General features: G+C 59.4%; 6 protein-coding genes across 6 annotated transcripts; 2 read left to right on the top strand and 4 right to left on the bottom strand.

Moving 5' to 3' along the window:
- Nucleotides 1-13: 13 nt before the first annotated feature.
- Nucleotides 14-2496, bottom strand: EHS24_007147 (uncharacterized protein; the record flags this gene model as incomplete). Its single annotated transcript, XM_028622522.1, has 6 exons — nt 14-410; nt 480-910; nt 1029-1206; nt 1576-1659; nt 1984-2095; nt 2334-2496. The coding sequence occupies 6 exons, from the start codon at nt 2494-2496 to the stop codon at nt 14-16; spliced, it is 1365 nt and encodes a 454-aa protein (XP_028477414.1).
- Nucleotides 2497-3151: 655 nt separating this feature from the next.
- On the bottom strand, nt 3152-7264 carry EHS24_007146 (uncharacterized protein; the record flags this gene model as incomplete). Its single annotated transcript, XM_028622521.1, has 8 exons — nt 3152-3292; nt 3347-3514; nt 3838-4060; nt 4126-4931; nt 4970-5020; nt 5119-5694; nt 5737-6836; nt 7003-7264. 8 exons carry the CDS (start codon nt 7262-7264, stop codon nt 3152-3154), a joined length of 3327 nt encoding a protein of 1108 aa, XP_028477413.1.
- Nucleotides 7265-7502: 238 nt separating this feature from the next.
- On the top strand, nt 7503-9398 carry EHS24_007145 (uncharacterized protein; the record flags this gene model as incomplete). Its single annotated transcript, XM_028622520.1, has 5 exons — nt 7503-7639; nt 7784-7984; nt 8040-8110; nt 8153-8294; nt 8330-9398. The coding sequence occupies 5 exons, from the start codon at nt 7503-7505 to the stop codon at nt 9396-9398; spliced, it is 1620 nt and encodes a 539-aa protein (XP_028477412.1).
- A 136-nt stretch (nt 9399-9534) lies between these two features.
- On the bottom strand, nt 9535-11789 carry EHS24_007144 (uncharacterized protein; the record flags this gene model as incomplete). Its single annotated transcript, XM_028622519.1, has 2 exons — nt 9535-11411; nt 11594-11789. The coding sequence occupies 2 exons, from the start codon at nt 11787-11789 to the stop codon at nt 9535-9537; spliced, it is 2073 nt and encodes a 690-aa protein (XP_028477411.1).
- A 354-nt stretch (nt 11790-12143) lies between these two features.
- Nucleotides 12144-13465, bottom strand: EHS24_007143 (uncharacterized protein; the record flags this gene model as incomplete). Its single annotated transcript, XM_028622518.1, has 4 exons — nt 12144-12190; nt 12478-12936; nt 12985-13093; nt 13226-13465. The coding sequence occupies 4 exons, from the start codon at nt 13463-13465 to the stop codon at nt 12144-12146; spliced, it is 855 nt and encodes a 284-aa protein (XP_028477410.1).
- A 256-nt stretch (nt 13466-13721) lies between these two features.
- FCF1 (rRNA-processing protein fcf1) lies at nt 13722-14814 on the top strand (the record flags this gene model as incomplete). The annotated part of the gene is made up of 9 exons (XM_028622517.1): nt 13722-13724; nt 13762-13829; nt 13878-13952; nt 13992-14009; nt 14047-14177; nt 14294-14366; nt 14409-14449; nt 14489-14559; nt 14698-14814. The coding sequence occupies 9 exons, from the start codon at nt 13722-13724 to the stop codon at nt 14812-14814; spliced, it is 597 nt and encodes a 198-aa protein (XP_028477409.1).
- Between the last annotated feature and the right edge of the window lie 141 nt (nt 14815-14955).

The raw sequence follows: 14955 nt of genomic DNA, 5'->3' as shown, positions 1-14955 counted from the left end.
TCACTCCTCGTCGCTACCGGCTGATTGGAGGGGACGCAGCAGATTCCGGCGATGTGGTGCCGTTCGAAGTCTTGGTCTTGTGACCGTGAGAGCGGTGGTGGTGGGCGTTGGGGCCGCAACGCATCGGGGTTCCAGAGCCGTCGGTCGATGGGCCGGGGACCTTGTCTCCAAAGATGAACTTGGTCACGACCGCCTCGAGCTCGTCGACGTCCTTGGGCAGCGCATCCAGGTCCAGTTGAGGCATCCACTTCTCGCCGACAGGTCGGAAGTAGTGCGGGCCCGGTGCAGGCTCGCCCGTGGCCTCGCGCTCCGAGCGAAGGGTGCGCTGGTGCTCCTCGACCTCCGACTTGGCCTCTTGTGCCGCTACCATGTCCGACAGCTTGATCGCCGCCGTGAGCTTGCTCCAGAGCCTGTGGGTCAGCGCCACTGTTTCTACGCACAGCTCGCTAGAGAACAGGTGCCCTCGTCCGTTGACTCACCTCCTGCTCTCGTTCACCTCCTGCTCCTCCTCTGGCAACACCGACTTGGGGGCAGTCTTGGAGTTGTGAGCGTCAAAGATCGCCGCCTTCTTGCTCGTGTCCTTGTCGGCAAAGTCCATGACGCCACTCCACATGCCCGAGAGCTCGCCGAGGTCGCGGCCACCGGGGCCCTTGACGCGGCCTCCGATAAGGTTGTAGCCACCCGAAATCCAGCCCTTGGTCTTGAAGTCGACATCGCATGAATAGTCGGTCTGGTCATTCTTGACAGTGGAAAGGTCGCCAAGCTCGAGAATCATCTTGCCAAAGAGGATACCGCGTGCGTACGTGTTGGGCATGGTGATGCTGTACTCGCCGTCCTCGGGACGCTGGAGGAAGCGGACACGGTCCTCACCCTCCATGATCGTCGCCGCCGAGTTACCAAGGAACTTGGACTGAAAGCAAATGTCAGCCAGTGCTTCTCGCGTCGTCACACCATCTGTAACGCAGCCGACGCGTCCGTCCGTCATGTCCCCCCCGGACGCGTCACGCGTCGCCATAAATCAGACACACCTTTGGCTTGAGCTCTCCGGTAATGAGGATGCCATTCTTGGGCGACACGTAGAAGAAAGCCGAGATTGGCGGGTGGTGTGACACCTGCTCAGCCACATAGTAGCCAGAGCTGCCGTCCGGATAGTAGTATGCGCAACGGAAAAACTCGTTGAGAATCGGGTTGTAAGGCTTCTTGACACTGGTATGGTCAGCTTCTGACGTGCATTTCTCAATTCAAAGTAGCAGCAGCAGTAGCACCATCGTAAACGGCCAGAGGAACAAGAACCACAGAAGGTCGCCTCAGTCACGGATAAGAAGGCGCTCCGGAGCGCGCCTGGGAGCTGGGAGGGGAAAATGTCACGCGGCATGGCGCGAAGCCTGAAGCTCAGGCGTTTGGCGGCGCCTGATATCAGGCGCCAGCCTGCATGTCCCGGCAAAAATGACCAAGACAAGCAAGAAGCCTCTTTGCCGGTCTGGGCCATACACCGTCATGACGCTCCCACGAGGTCCATCGACAGAACGCTCGAACGAGAGGCGGTGTGAACAGAACCGCGAACCGTTTACTCACCCACGCGGCTTGATGTGCCATCCCGACAGGTAGAACGTCAGAACGCTCATGAAGCGTTGGCGCGCGTCGGGGTCATTGCCGGCCCTGTGCGGCGTCAGCGCCATGACATGAGATGAGAAAGTCGGCCACAGGGGTCTGAGCGAGATACCGAGGACTGCCCGTGGGGATGCGCATGCGCTGTCTCGACCACTGTGCCATCCTCGGTGTTTGCGAGCCTGGAGCACCCAGGCATGGTTTTCGCGCGTGCAACAGCACTCAGCTCCCGGGTGACACCACAAAGCAAGCAAGGGAGAGCTCGAAGTGTGTGCTTTGCGGCGCGAGCCGAGGCCGAAACCGCCGGAACAACAATGTTACCGGCGGCCTCACCTCTGCTTCTCGTTCGCAACGTGGGAAGCACCGAGCACGTACCCAAAGATGAGGTCGGGGTGGCTGAAAAAGTCGGTGATGCGCTCCAGCAGCGAGCGGGGCTCAAGAACAAAGGTTGGCAGCGCAATCTTGGTCAAGTCCATTCCGGGACGAACTGGCAAGAAGTCAGTGAGGGAACTTCACACGCGACGGCGATCATAAGAAGTCTGGTACGACACGAGCTAGACGGATAGCGAACGTGACTAGCACGTTCGGCCCTGTAGCAGGACACTCGATCATACTGGGAGGCAAGAGCGATGGCTGGGAGAGCAGGCCGAAGGGATGGCCGACGGCGACGGACGACGGCGCGTTCCCGCAAGCGCGGTCCTAGGCGCTCATGTTCATGTACGTACGCTGAGAAATCAGGCTGAGGAGAATGTTTCCCTCGTCCTTGTCGAGGGTGCTCATGTCGGCGTCGCGACCGTCCTCCTCAGACAGGTCCTTGGGGGGCGGGGCGGCGGAAGACCGACGCGAGCGCGACGAAAGCGTCTCGATGGAGGTGGAGAGGAGGCCCATTGTAATCGGGTCTGCGGCGGAGGGGTGTGGAGTCGGTGGGAAGGGGAGGGGGTGGGTGTGGGGCGATGGAGGCTGGTGCTAGGAATGCGAGGCAGCTGTGCGTGCAGTGTTGAGACTGTGTGCGTGTGTTGTGAGGGGGCGAATGAACGACCTTATCGAGATGTGAACAAACGACAGAGCGCGAGAGAGATGGGGGACGCCGAGAGTCTGGTGACAAGCCCAAAACCGACAGGACGCACGCGCTTTGATGGTTGCTCCGACTCCAATAATGTGCGGGTCCGGCGAAGGGTGACTAAAAGGGACAAATCGCAAAAGCGAGAGTGGAGGCGAGCACTGGAGCGAGCGATAGAGAGAGAGAGAGAGAGAGGTCTGCTTGTGTGTATGTGATAGATGACAAGAAAGAGGGAGAAAGGGAACACAAGAATGCGTAGCCAGCAGAATGCATATGCATGCGCACCAGTTGGCCTGGGCCGACGGGTGCGCCGCCACTTCCTTTGGCCTTCGGGCGCCGAGGCATAATACTCCAAAGTTGCCCAACGGCCATGACGTGTGCTGGCCGAGATGTGCCGTCCTATTCGGTGCGATCGATGCATGACGTTGGCCGCTTTTCCCGCTATAACCGTATTTGCTCGACATTCTACACTCAACATTGGAACTACCATCCCGCATCACTGGCGGTGCTCCGATAGCTACTGGCACTGCTCATGACGCGAGGGGTATCGTCGCCTGCACGCGTGAGCGACAGGGGAAGCACGGCTTCGTCATGAATGGCCTTTTTCAGGTACACTTCGTCGCCCTGCCCACAGTGTCAGCTTTGAGCTCTGCAAACACACAACGCACGTTTACGCACTCGTCCCGTGTCTGGGAGAGCACATAAACTCAGCATGATACGTACCTCGAGCGGGGTAGTCGAAAAGGTCAGGCCCTTGTCAAAGTGCTTGGACAGGCACCGTTCAGCGACAGCCCACTCGACATGCGAGGTGAGCTTCTTGCGAGGTTGCACAGTAAGGGAGTGGCGCTGCGATAGTCAGTGGCGCGCCCCAATCACGGTCTAATCCTATTGCCGCCGGTGGGGGGATGGCGGGCGCCGTGCGGGGGCTTGCGAAAACGGCCCTCCCACGTTTCCACAGCACCCACGGCCAGCGGCCAGCAAGTGCCTTTGCCCCACATCTTGTGTAGTGGAGGCGCTTGGCACGGAGTGGCCATGACGGTGTGGGTACAGCGGATATACAAGCGAGCGTTCTCGGCTCCGCGCCAAGACCACCATATCGGAATCTCCCCGAGTGGAGTTTCCGTGTCTCCTCTCGGCATCGTCCGCGCTACAAAGTAGAGGCCACTTACCGCATCGACATTGCTGTCAAGCACCGCCGGACTGTGTGCACCCTCGCTGATGGAGAGTCGAATAGAAAAGTCCTTGCTCTGCTTGGCGTCTTTCGCAGACGTCTTCTCCCACAGCTCAATGGTAACGTGCGAGCAGTAGTCGAGCTCGGGAATGCGCAGGTTGGTGAAGGGCAGCCCGGACGCGAGCAAAAGGTGAACAAAGGTGGTAATGTGCGACTCCTTGCTGCAAACGATTAGTGCTGTGCTCGACGGCTTGTGCGAAGGCTGCGACCAGCTTCTTGTACTCACGTAAAGTAGAAGCACGCCAGGCTCTTGCCAGTCGACTTGGCCTCCTCGAGGTCACCCCAGACCTTGCGGAGGAGAGGAAGTGATGTGAGAACACCAATCTCCTCCTTGCCCTCGGCGTCGAAACCGTATTCTTGCGGTGCCACAAGGTCAAAGAGAGCCTTCGCACGACCAACGAGCTCGTGCAGGCGGCGGTCTTGGTGTTCGGCACCGCTGCGCGACGACAGACCCTTGCCCGCGGGATCGAACACGGCGAACAGGAAGTTGCGGTTGTGCAGCGAGTCGTACTTGATGCTGTCATACAGTTCGCTGACACGCGAAGGGTCAAACTTCTCCTGCTTGACGCCAACCCAGTCCTCGAAGATCTTCTCCCAACGCTCGCGGAAGAGCCAGGGGGAGTCGCCAGAGCACCACCTCTGCTGGGGGATCTTGTCGACATTGCCGTTCTCATAGTTGGCACGCATAATAGCCCGGAGCTCGGTGAGCTGCTCAATGACCTCCTTGACCACCTCGACAGGCTCCTTCTTGAAGCTCTTAGGCCAGGCCAGGTCCGCACGGCGCTCAGTCTCGCCTGAACGGAGCAGGATCTTGAGCTTCTTCTTGGCCTCGGTCATCATCTCCTTGCCAGCATTGTTGTCATCGAGCAAGTCGCGACGCTGGATAAGATGCGAGATGACGGGGCACGAAGGGTCATTGGGGGCGGTGCTTGCCGCAGCGCGTGAAGGAGCGGGCGTAGACGATTGCGACTGTGACTGCGACTGGGAACCTTCAACACCGAGCAGAGCGTGCGCGAAGATCTGGGCGGTGTTCTGCACAAGTCAGCGAGATTTTCATGACGTAAACTCACGATGACACGGCGTTCAGATGAAGTGTAGATCTTGACGTTGTTAAGCACATCCTTGTCTGCAGGTTAGTTATACTCCAGTAGTATCTCCTCACTCATGATCATGATGTCCTGGGGGAGTTAGCGCCAGGTATACGCTCTCGCAAGCTCACCTTCTTAAACGCGTCACCCAAGTCGCGTGACTGGTAACGGGCCGAGTGGGTGCTCTCGCCACCCCACTTGACAACCAGCTGCATCTTCTCAAGACCCTCGGGAATGGCGCAGTTGTCCGAGTTGCCGATGACGGCCGAGAGTTCAGGTGAACGGATGTGTGCAGGCTCGCCCGCCGGGGCATTGCCTACACTTCCACGCTGCAGCCAGTCGTCGACACGCTTGCGGCTCTCGGTCTCGGTAAGCTCGCCCTCGTCATCTGAACCACCCTTGTTCTTCTTGTCCTTCTTGTCCTTCTTCTTGTCCTTGTCCTCGCCCTCCTCGCTCTTCTTCTTGACAAAGCTAGGCTTGAGCTGAGCCTTGGTGCCGGGCAGAGACATCTTCTTGACAAGCACCTCACGGAGCTGGCCAAGCTTGGTAATGTTCTCGGGAGTGACACCAGGCAACTTCTCGGCCTCCTCAGCAGCAAGCAGGATGTAGTTGAGCTGGCGGGGGTCGCGGAGGATGATCTCCTCGCGGTGACCACGGAGAAGCGCAAGGAACGGCTTGGTCCATTGCTCGTGAGCAGGGAAGGAGAACTGTTGGGTCAGCGGAGGTTCCTTGCGGGTTCGCTAACCCACCTTGAGCTTCATCTTGGGCGTGCGGTCAGCGTGGCGGAGCACCGTGACGGTTGCGCGAAGCGTCGAAGTCGACGTGGTAGTCGACGGAGGCGGCATGGCGATTGACCGCGGTACGCTCGCTTTGGCAGCAGCAGCAGCAATCTTACGCTCGCGAGCCTGGTTGCAGACGGCCGAGAGGATTTCGGCAGAACGGTCATAGTACGCCTGGTTGCCCTTGACAAACGACCAGCCATTGACGTCAATGACCATGCTGCGCTGTCCGCCCTCGCAACGAAGAAGGTCAAAGCCGCAGACGCGCTGGCCAAAGGCCTCGACAATGTCGCGTGCGTACTCCTCCTCGTGTTCCGAAAGCTTAGTAATAAAGCGAGTCTCCTTGCCATCGGCGTTGCGCTGCACCAAGCCGTCCACGACGGGCGACTTGCGGGTCTCGGCATGCGAAAAGGCAGGGCCAACGGTGTACACCTTGACGTCCTCGGCATTGTCGACGTTGATAAACTCCTCGTAGATGAACGAGCCAACAGTGCGCGGGTGGTAAAGGTTGGGGTCGTACTCGCTCGACTTGTTGCCAACCTTGCGGAAGAGACGGCGACCACCACCGCCACGGTAGTAGATGTAGACATTGTGGTCCTCGCCGTTGACCGGTTTCTCGACGAAGGGCTTCTCAATGACCTTGCCGTCAACGATAATTGCATCGCCGTCGGCACGGAGAATGACATCGCGTCCGCGCGGCACCGGGTCCTTGGTGCACTTGCCCTTCCAGCGGTCGGGAGTCACAACATCACCCCAAGTATCCTCATCCTTGGCATTGGGGCCCGGGAGGACGAGACCAAGGTCGTTGCGTACCCGCAGGCGAAGGGAGCGGGGCACGCGAGGACCGCCGTCACGGTTCACCTCCGCACGCTTGGGAGTGGTGACGCCGACGTGGTCCAGAATGGCGAGTACCAGTCGACGGTCCCAGAGCAGGCTCTGCATAGCCAGCGAGTTGATAGAGATCGGTGGCAGGCGGTTGGGGATTTGAGTGTACGCCAGCGCCTTGGGCAGGGGGAAGTCGGTGGAGAAGAACGAGATGAGGACATCTGCCTGAGGCCAGTGTTGGATGTCTGGAATGTCAGCTTGCCTGTCCATACGCTGCTGACATGATGTACACCATGCTGGTCGATAGCGAAGGGGTGTTGGAAACCATGTCGGCCTTGGAGCTGCTGTGCCTCTCCAAGAACAAAAAGTCGACAAGCACGTGCGATAGCGATGAGAAACCTAAGCACTCACCTTCTTCGAGGATCACAACGTCGCCAAAGATGTTGACCTCCACACCGCCGTTCTCCATCTCGACGAGACGAGTGAGAATCTCGCGCATAGCCTTGGACCGCGCCTTGACATCCATCGCGCACACACCGAGGGTGACGACGGGAAGTTTGGGTGGGGCACGCTCAACGAAGGCGCATCCCTTGGTCGGGGAGGCTGGCGGGGCGGGGGACGCGCTTCCCGCGGATCCGTTGACCCGGGGAGTGGTGGGTCGTGGGGTGGACATGACGCCTGAGAAGAAGAAGACTGTTTAAGGCCGTTGATAGTAGCGAACAATGGAAAGATGGACAAAGACAGAGATGCCGAGACGGGACTGGACGCAGGGGGTGTACCGGGGAAAGGGGAGATCAGACAGCCGACTGAATGGGTGTGTTTTATGCGGGGACCCCACAGGCGATCTGGTCATTTCCTCATGTCGCCGAGTTCTTCTGTTTCTTGTATTCTCACTCACCCCACTCTTCACCATGAGCTTTAACATCGACGCCTTGCGCTCAGTGCTTACCGATCCCGTCCGCACCATTGCCTCCTCGAATGCCTGCACGGCTGCAGCTACCCAGGTGGACAATGCCGCTCGCCATGTCGCCCTCCAAATGAACACGAGGTGAGTGCTTCAGTCCTGCGGTCCAATACGCACAGACGGCAGTGAAGATCAAGCCGACGCCGCCATGCCGTCGCCGTCCCCCATGGTGCCTCACATGACCACCTACGTGTCCTTTGTAGAGAAAATGCAACGCTGACAGCACAGGGCGGAGATTCTCACCGAGTTTGCAGCTCACAGCTCTGACAGCCTCTGGAGCCGCTTGGGCGCCTTTTGGCCCGCCCTCGCCGACGCGCTTGAGCCCTCCAGCACCGTGGGCATTGAGGAGGCCAGGCAACTCGCCTTTGCGGCCGCCAAGTTGGAGCGCAACCTTGTCGCTGGCGTGAACGAGTACCAGCTCGAATGCCTGTACGTTGTCTTCCAGGGGGAACCAGGACAATACAATTGTTGCTGACAAGAACAGTCCCCACGCTCCCGACATCCGCCGACTCATCTTCAACGTCACCACTTTTTCTCGCATTGAGGATGAGGACTGTGAGTTTGATGATAGCACAAGAATTATTGCTCATGTATCAGTCTTCTCCCTTCAGGCGACCCTGGCACAGCTGCTCTGCAACCTCGTGTCGCCGGTCGACAATGACGACGCCAGTGCCAAGGAGCTCGCAGACAGTCAGCTCGCCATCTACCTCTCTGGCAACCGTGAGGATGACGTCGTCATGTGAGTTGATACTCCCGATAAAAGCTAACTCTCAGCCGCCTACTCGACTCACGCAACGCTCGCACAAACGTCGCCACGCTCCACCTCCTCAACAACCTGACGCAGGATGAGACCCGTCTGAGCTCCCTGCTCGAACCGATCGGTATCCGCTGGTTGGCCCAGATCCTGGGTCGCATGGATGACTGGCTCGACCACGATGACGGCCGTTTTGAGCTCGCCGCCCGCATCTTCAACCGCATGATCGAGCAGACTCTCACGACGCAACTGTTTGAAGACCTTGCCATGGGCGACGAGGTTATCACCCCTAGTCAGACGACTCTCTTGAAGCTCGTCGACTCGGCTCTCGCTGCCCCGCCCGCGCCCCGTCCCAACCCCCTTCACTCACAGTTTGCCTTCATTCTCCCCCTCTGGCACAACCTGGCCAAATACGCAGTCATCAGCATGAGGTCGGGCCAGGACGACGCGCGTCTGCCAAAGATCCTTATTGGACTGGTACTGGCCTGTGAATCGCTGTCGGCAATCGCCCTCAACGTGCAAGAGCGTATCGACGAGGCCAAGTACGGCGGCGACGTTGTTGTTCCTGGCGGCGACGAGGCCATGGTGGCGGCCATGAAGAGCGGTCCCCAGTGCGTCATCCCCCCGCTCGTCGGCGTTCTGCGCGAGACCAACACCTTCCTCCCGCGAATCAAGCCCACCGCCGAGGCCCCCGACGCGTCGTTGCCGTTTGCAAACGTCAAGCGCGACCTCGTCCGTCTTCTGGCCGTGCTGGCATTTGACGACCCCACCATTGGTGACGCCGTGCGCGCCGAGGGCGGTGTCGAGCTCGTCCTCTCCCTGTGCGAGACCGACGACCGCAACCCTTACCTCCGTGAACACGCGCTTCTCGCCGTGCGTAACCTCATGATGGGTAACCCTGCCAATCAGGAGATTATGCGTCAAATGGACCCTGTGGGTGTTGTGGGCGATAACGGAGAGCTGCTTCCCTTGCCGGAGAAGCTCAAGAAGAAGATGGCAGAGGACAAGGCCAAGCAGGCCGAGGCCGCCACTATTGCGGAAGAGGTCGAGCCAACCGAGGGCGAGTCGACATCTGAGCCCGCCCAGTAGTAGCAATACAATACAAGACACCTTTCTTTATATGCAAGGGGTTTCCGAGACAAAATATCTTGTGTTCTGCATCTGCATGATCTGTATCTACGCGTGCGAACCTCTACTATACATGCATCCATCGTATACACACTCTCTAAAGCTGGGCAATCGTCGCACCCTCTGCACTTGGGGGCGGGACCTGCTCGGTCACGGGAGTAACATTGTCGGCGGTCGTGGGCGCGATACCCTCACGAACAGCAGCCACCTCGGCGGGCTGGACGGTGGCAGGCGACTGCTGGGCACGACGGAGCAGGTCCTCGACCTGTGCGAGCTGCTTCTGAACAGAAATGCGCTCGCGGAAGAGGCGCTGGCGGTCCAGCTCGAGTTTGCGCTTCTCGTCCTCCAAAACGTCCTCGAGCTTTTCGAAAAGGCTGAGCTTGAGCTCGACCTTGCGAGCCTGAGCAGCGACAAGACGCGAGACAAGAGCAGACAGACGAGACTCCTCGTGCCGTGCCAGTGTCGAGGCCTTGGCAGCAGCAGCACCAATCGCAATGCTCGCAGCACGCTCGAGAGATGACTTGGAGGGGCCGTCGCTGTTCTCCTTATCGCCCTCGCCGCCGCCGTTGGTCTCCGTCGTCACCACAACGGCCGCCTCGGGCTCGTCCGTCTCCATGGCGTCGCCGGAAACTGGAGCCGGTGTCGTCGCTTCGGCCTTGACCTCGTCATCCTTCTTCTGCCTCTTGTCCGCGTCGGCAGAGTCGCCGTTCGTCTCCTTGTCCTCGCCGCCCTTCTCGGCGCGCTTACGCTTGAGACCCTGGGCAAGCTCGCCGAGGGCGCTTTGAGCGGCAGCGGCGGCCACTGCGGGTCCCACGGCCGATGCCAAAAAGGTGACGACGCTCATGACGGGGTTCTCGGCGCCCTCGAAGGGGACACCATTCAGGCCAGCTTGGTAGCGGAGAGGGCCGAGTTGAGCGCCGGGGTCTGAGGTGAGGTACTGGTCCTCGATAGGGAGCTGGAGGAACTTGGCGATACACTGCTCCTTGGAGCGGCTGGCAACGTGGTCCGAGACCGCCTTCCAGTCGTCGTCGTACATCTCGATACCCTCAAGAAGAAGAAGCGTCTCCTGGTCAGACCAGTCGGGGCCGGCACCCTGCGAGCCGTGCTTGAACACCTCGTCGTCCAGGCGCACAAAGTCGCCGGAGAACATGGTCGAGGGGAATCGTCCGTTGACGTAACAGGCGGGGCAGATGGTGTACTCGCCGTCCTTGAGCGAGTGGTAGCGGGTACGAGTGCAGTCGGTGCCGCAAGTCTCACACGAGTGGCTCTGCGGGCGCGCGGGCTCGGTGCCATTGGCGGCAACCTTGGCTGCCTCAGCCTCGGTCGTGGGCTTGGTGTTGCGGGAGGTCGACGAGTAAATAACCTTGCGAAGGTCGAGGTTGGTCGCGTGCGGGGTGATCGCGCCGCCGTTGGGAGCGAGGGCGCCGGCACCGGGCTTGGAGCCGGGGTGCAGGTTGCTGAGACCCTTGGGAGCGTCGAGAGTGACGCGGAAATGGCCAGTGAAGGGAGGACCGAGGGGTGCAGGGCGAGTCTCCGAGTCGACCTGGTAGTTGATGAGACCCCACTGCTCGAGGAAGCCGTGAACGCGCATGATGGCGCCCACATCACCTGCGAGGTTGCGACGACACGCGGTAACAGTGAGGTACTCCCCGGGGTTGAGACGGTACGTGTTGATCATAAAGTCGCGGTAGTCCTTGTAGATGGCCGGAGTCTTTGAACGGTTGCGCTTGCTAAAGAACTCGGGCAGCGACTTGCGCTCGATAGGGTGGATGGTAGAGAGCGAGAACCACGACGAGTAGCTGGGAACCACGAGTGGATGCGTCTGCGAAGCGAGGTACGTCGTCGCGAGCGCGTGCAGGTCGTTGGGCGAGAGACGCGCCGCGTCGCCGGCGGCAGGGGTGGCTCCATCGCCAGCGGCGTCGTTGCCGGGAGAAGCAGCGCCAAGAACAGTAGGGTTGGGCGCGGTGGATGATTCTGGGCGGGTCAGTAAAGAACACAATAAACGCGCCTCGCGCGCGTAAGGCAGCGCAGCGCGTACAGGGGAGGTCGAGGAAGGTCATCAACAACAGGGGGATAGCGCATCCATATGGATGGCATCCACCCTCCTCTTGGATTCCTCCACGCGTGCACTGCCGTACGTGGCTGCTTATACGCACCACCGTTGGCGCCATCGACATCCATGCCATCAGCGCCATCCTGGCTGATGTTTGCAATGTCCCCGCCAAACAGGGGCTCGCGTTCACGCTCCTTGCCGGGAGCCGATGTGAGGTCGTGGGCGGCAACGTCTCCTTCGAGGTCGTCGTCTGCCGGGGTGTCCTGTGGGACCTTGAACGAGATTTTTGGTGTCGACATGATGCGCTACCTAGATGGATGTTGGGGTTTACGCGACGGTGAAGGCAGAAAGAAGCGACGACGAGCAGCCGCGGCGGGGGGAACAACGAACGACAGCAACAGACTGGGGGCGTCGGACGGTGGCTAAACGGGGAGGACGGGTTAAATAAGACACAAAAAGGGGCCGAACTCACGGGCCTAATTTGTGCAACGCCTAGCTTGGCACACCTAATGCTCGGCACCCAACGATCATCCATCCATTCTGCGCCGCTCCTCCTCCTATCTGATACTCATGCATGTGTGGACAACTAGTACATAGCAGTGAAACTGATGGATGGCACGAAGATATCGCGCAAACTAAACAAACCCCTGGTGCTATGAGAATGGCGCCGGAGTCGGGTTGTAGACACGCAGAAGGCGACCTGAGCTGTCAGCTTGTTGTACTGGTGGGTTTACACCAAACGTGGCTCCCAACACTGTCCAAACGTCCAAACAAGGCTGTTTTAATGGGTGGTGATGGGCAGTCATGAAAGAAGCGCGATGATAGCGATGACGCCGTGGCGGCGCGTGCAAACAACCTTGCTCCCTGCACCCTGCCTCCACTTGCGCTCGACGATCCAACCCCCTGTTGGCTCATGAGGCGTGCGGCACGCGTGGTCTGTACGCGTCCACACCACATATCCACATGCGTAGACCAAGAGGCACTCACCATGGCCGACCTTGTTCTTGTATAAAAAGTTGACAATCGTTTCGCCTTCACGGTTCTGGCCCCCGCCGAGGCCCTTCATCCAGTGCTGGTTGGCCTTTTCGGCAAGGACAGCACGCGCAGCGTGCACGTCCGAGAGGGTAAACACACCACGCTTGATAGTTGGTGGAGGGGTTGGCTCCGGGGTCGATGGGCGACGGAAAGGAGCCGTCTTACTCCTTGTAGTGGGCGGAGCAAGGGTCTCGTCGTCGCCCTCCTTGCCCTCCTCATCTCCGCCCTCGTTACCTTCGGTAGCTTCCCCCTCAGGCTTGGGCCTGGCATCCTCGTCGCCCTGCTCAGGCTTAACCTCATTCTCAACGGGGACAGGTCCGGCTTCCACTTCCATTGGCTCGTGCGCCTTGGGTGATGGAGGATGGATGGGGACCACAGGAGGAGGAGGAGGAATGGTGTACAGCGCGTTGGCTGTGGTCATTAGCGACATCCCCTCCCATCGTATGGACAGAAACGTACGAGGGGTACACGACTGCTCAGACCATGGAGACACGTCCCACCTGGGCACCAAGTCATGCAACTCGAGGTACTTGTAGAGCGCCTCAAGTGGGAGGTCCAGGAAGTTGATCTGTGACGCGTCAGTTGAATAGTCCCATCATGACCCGCGATGGCGCCATGGCTGTATCTCCTCTCGGTTGCAGCATCCTTGGGGGCCATCACGCGTCCATCCGCCTCGATCAGGGGCGGCATCAGTACCAACCTTGGTCTTGATGTCGGCAGGCTCGCTCCACTCGTCCTCGCGGCCCTTGACCATGCCCACACCAAAGCTCATGGGACGTCGTTGGCCCTCAGCGCCAGAGTCCGGGTTTGAGTCCTCTGGCTTCCGGCGCTTTGTGCGGGCAGCAGGCTGTGCTGCGGGAGCGACAGATGCAGTTGACCGTGCACGTTTTCCGCCTGTCGCATTGCTCGGTGTGGGTGATGGCGCGTCTGGGGGCGGCATGGTGAGTTGACAGGTGGATGGAGTCGTTGCAAGTGGGGTGGATTTGGTTTGACCGTCCTCCACCCCCCGCTCATTGATCGTCGCCGGATTCGGAAGTATTTCCACGTGACTTGTGTTTGCGACCTTGCGAGGGGGGACGGGATAAGAGTGCCTGAGATTCTTGCCACTCGGAAATCTTGAAGGACCGGTGGTGGTGCATGACCTCAAGCTTCAGCGCGGTTCTTGCAACAGCAACAACAACCAGTACAGCAGCAACATGGTGGGTAACAAGGACAAGACAAAACCTAACAGATCAGGGAAAGGCAAAGCAGACGCGCAAGTTTGCCGCTGTCAAGCGGATGATCAAGCCCAGCGACCCTCGCTTGTGAGTCCGAATCAAATGTCCCATGGGCTCCTACTGACCGTGTGACAGGAAGGACAACATTGAGAAGGCTGCCAAGAAGGCCCAGAAGGAGAAGATCGCCGAGGAGAAGAAGACTGCTGCACAGTGGGTGAACGATTGTACAACGTGGCGCTGACACAACAGGACCCAGGTGTCTTCATCGTGAGCTGACATTGGCGTTTCCCACCACTAACCCCAGTCTCTTCCTGTCGCACAACACCGATCTTGGCCCTCCCTACCGCGTGCTTGTCGACACCAACTTTATCAACTTTAGCATTCAGAACAAGATTGAGCTTGTGCAGGGCATGATGGACTGCCTGATGGCCAAGTGTGAGTGTATGCTCGCAGAGGGGAAGGGAAGGTGAATGACTATTCGAACCTTGCACCTACAATCCTGCCTCCTCTGTGGCCACCTGTACGCATCTTGAAGACTAGCTGACCTTCAGGCATTCCCACCATCACCGACTGCGTCATGGCCGAGTTGGAGAAGCTTGGCCCCAAGTACCGTCTTGCATTGAAGTGAGCTAATCGAAGACCGCCTGAGCCTGAGCTTACATACAGGATTGCAAAGGACCCCCGCTTCGACCGCCTGAAATGCGACCGTAGGTGACCTGGTATTGACCATTACTAACTCCTATCAGACTCGGGAACATACGCGGACGACTGCCTCGTGCAGCGTGTGAGCCAGGCCCGTTGCTACGTTGTGGCCACTGTGAGTCGACAGGAGGGTGACATGGCGGAGCTTGTGCGAGGGAGCGCAGTGTGGTGTGCGTGTAGCTGCCCCACTGTCTCTGTCTACATTGCCCCGCCCACCCTCTATACGTGTATCCCACCGTGGCTGACTCCGCAGTGTGATCGCGACCTCCGCCGCAGGATAAGGAAGGTGCCCGGTGTGCCGCTCATGTACGTCGTCAAGCACCGCTACCAGATTGAGCGTCTGCCCGATGGTGGTGCGGCGTTCGTGTAAAGCGCGACTCCAGCAGCGCCCATGCCCACTACACTTTCTGCCACTGGTGGCACCCACTCGACTGGCGGGTTCACTCGATCTATCACTCTCCCGCCCGCCATTCACTCTCAACATACCTGGCCGTATACTACTAGACACAGA

This window comes from Apiotrichum porosum (genome assembly GCF_003942205.1).
Source record: "Apiotrichum porosum strain DSM 27194 chromosome Unknown scaffold_4, whole genome shotgun sequence".
Classification (NCBI taxonomy): domain Eukaryota; kingdom Fungi; phylum Basidiomycota; class Tremellomycetes; order Trichosporonales; family Trichosporonaceae; genus Apiotrichum; species Apiotrichum porosum.
Note: the sequence above shows the minus strand (reverse complement) of the source record. Positions and strands in the feature narration are given on the sequence as shown.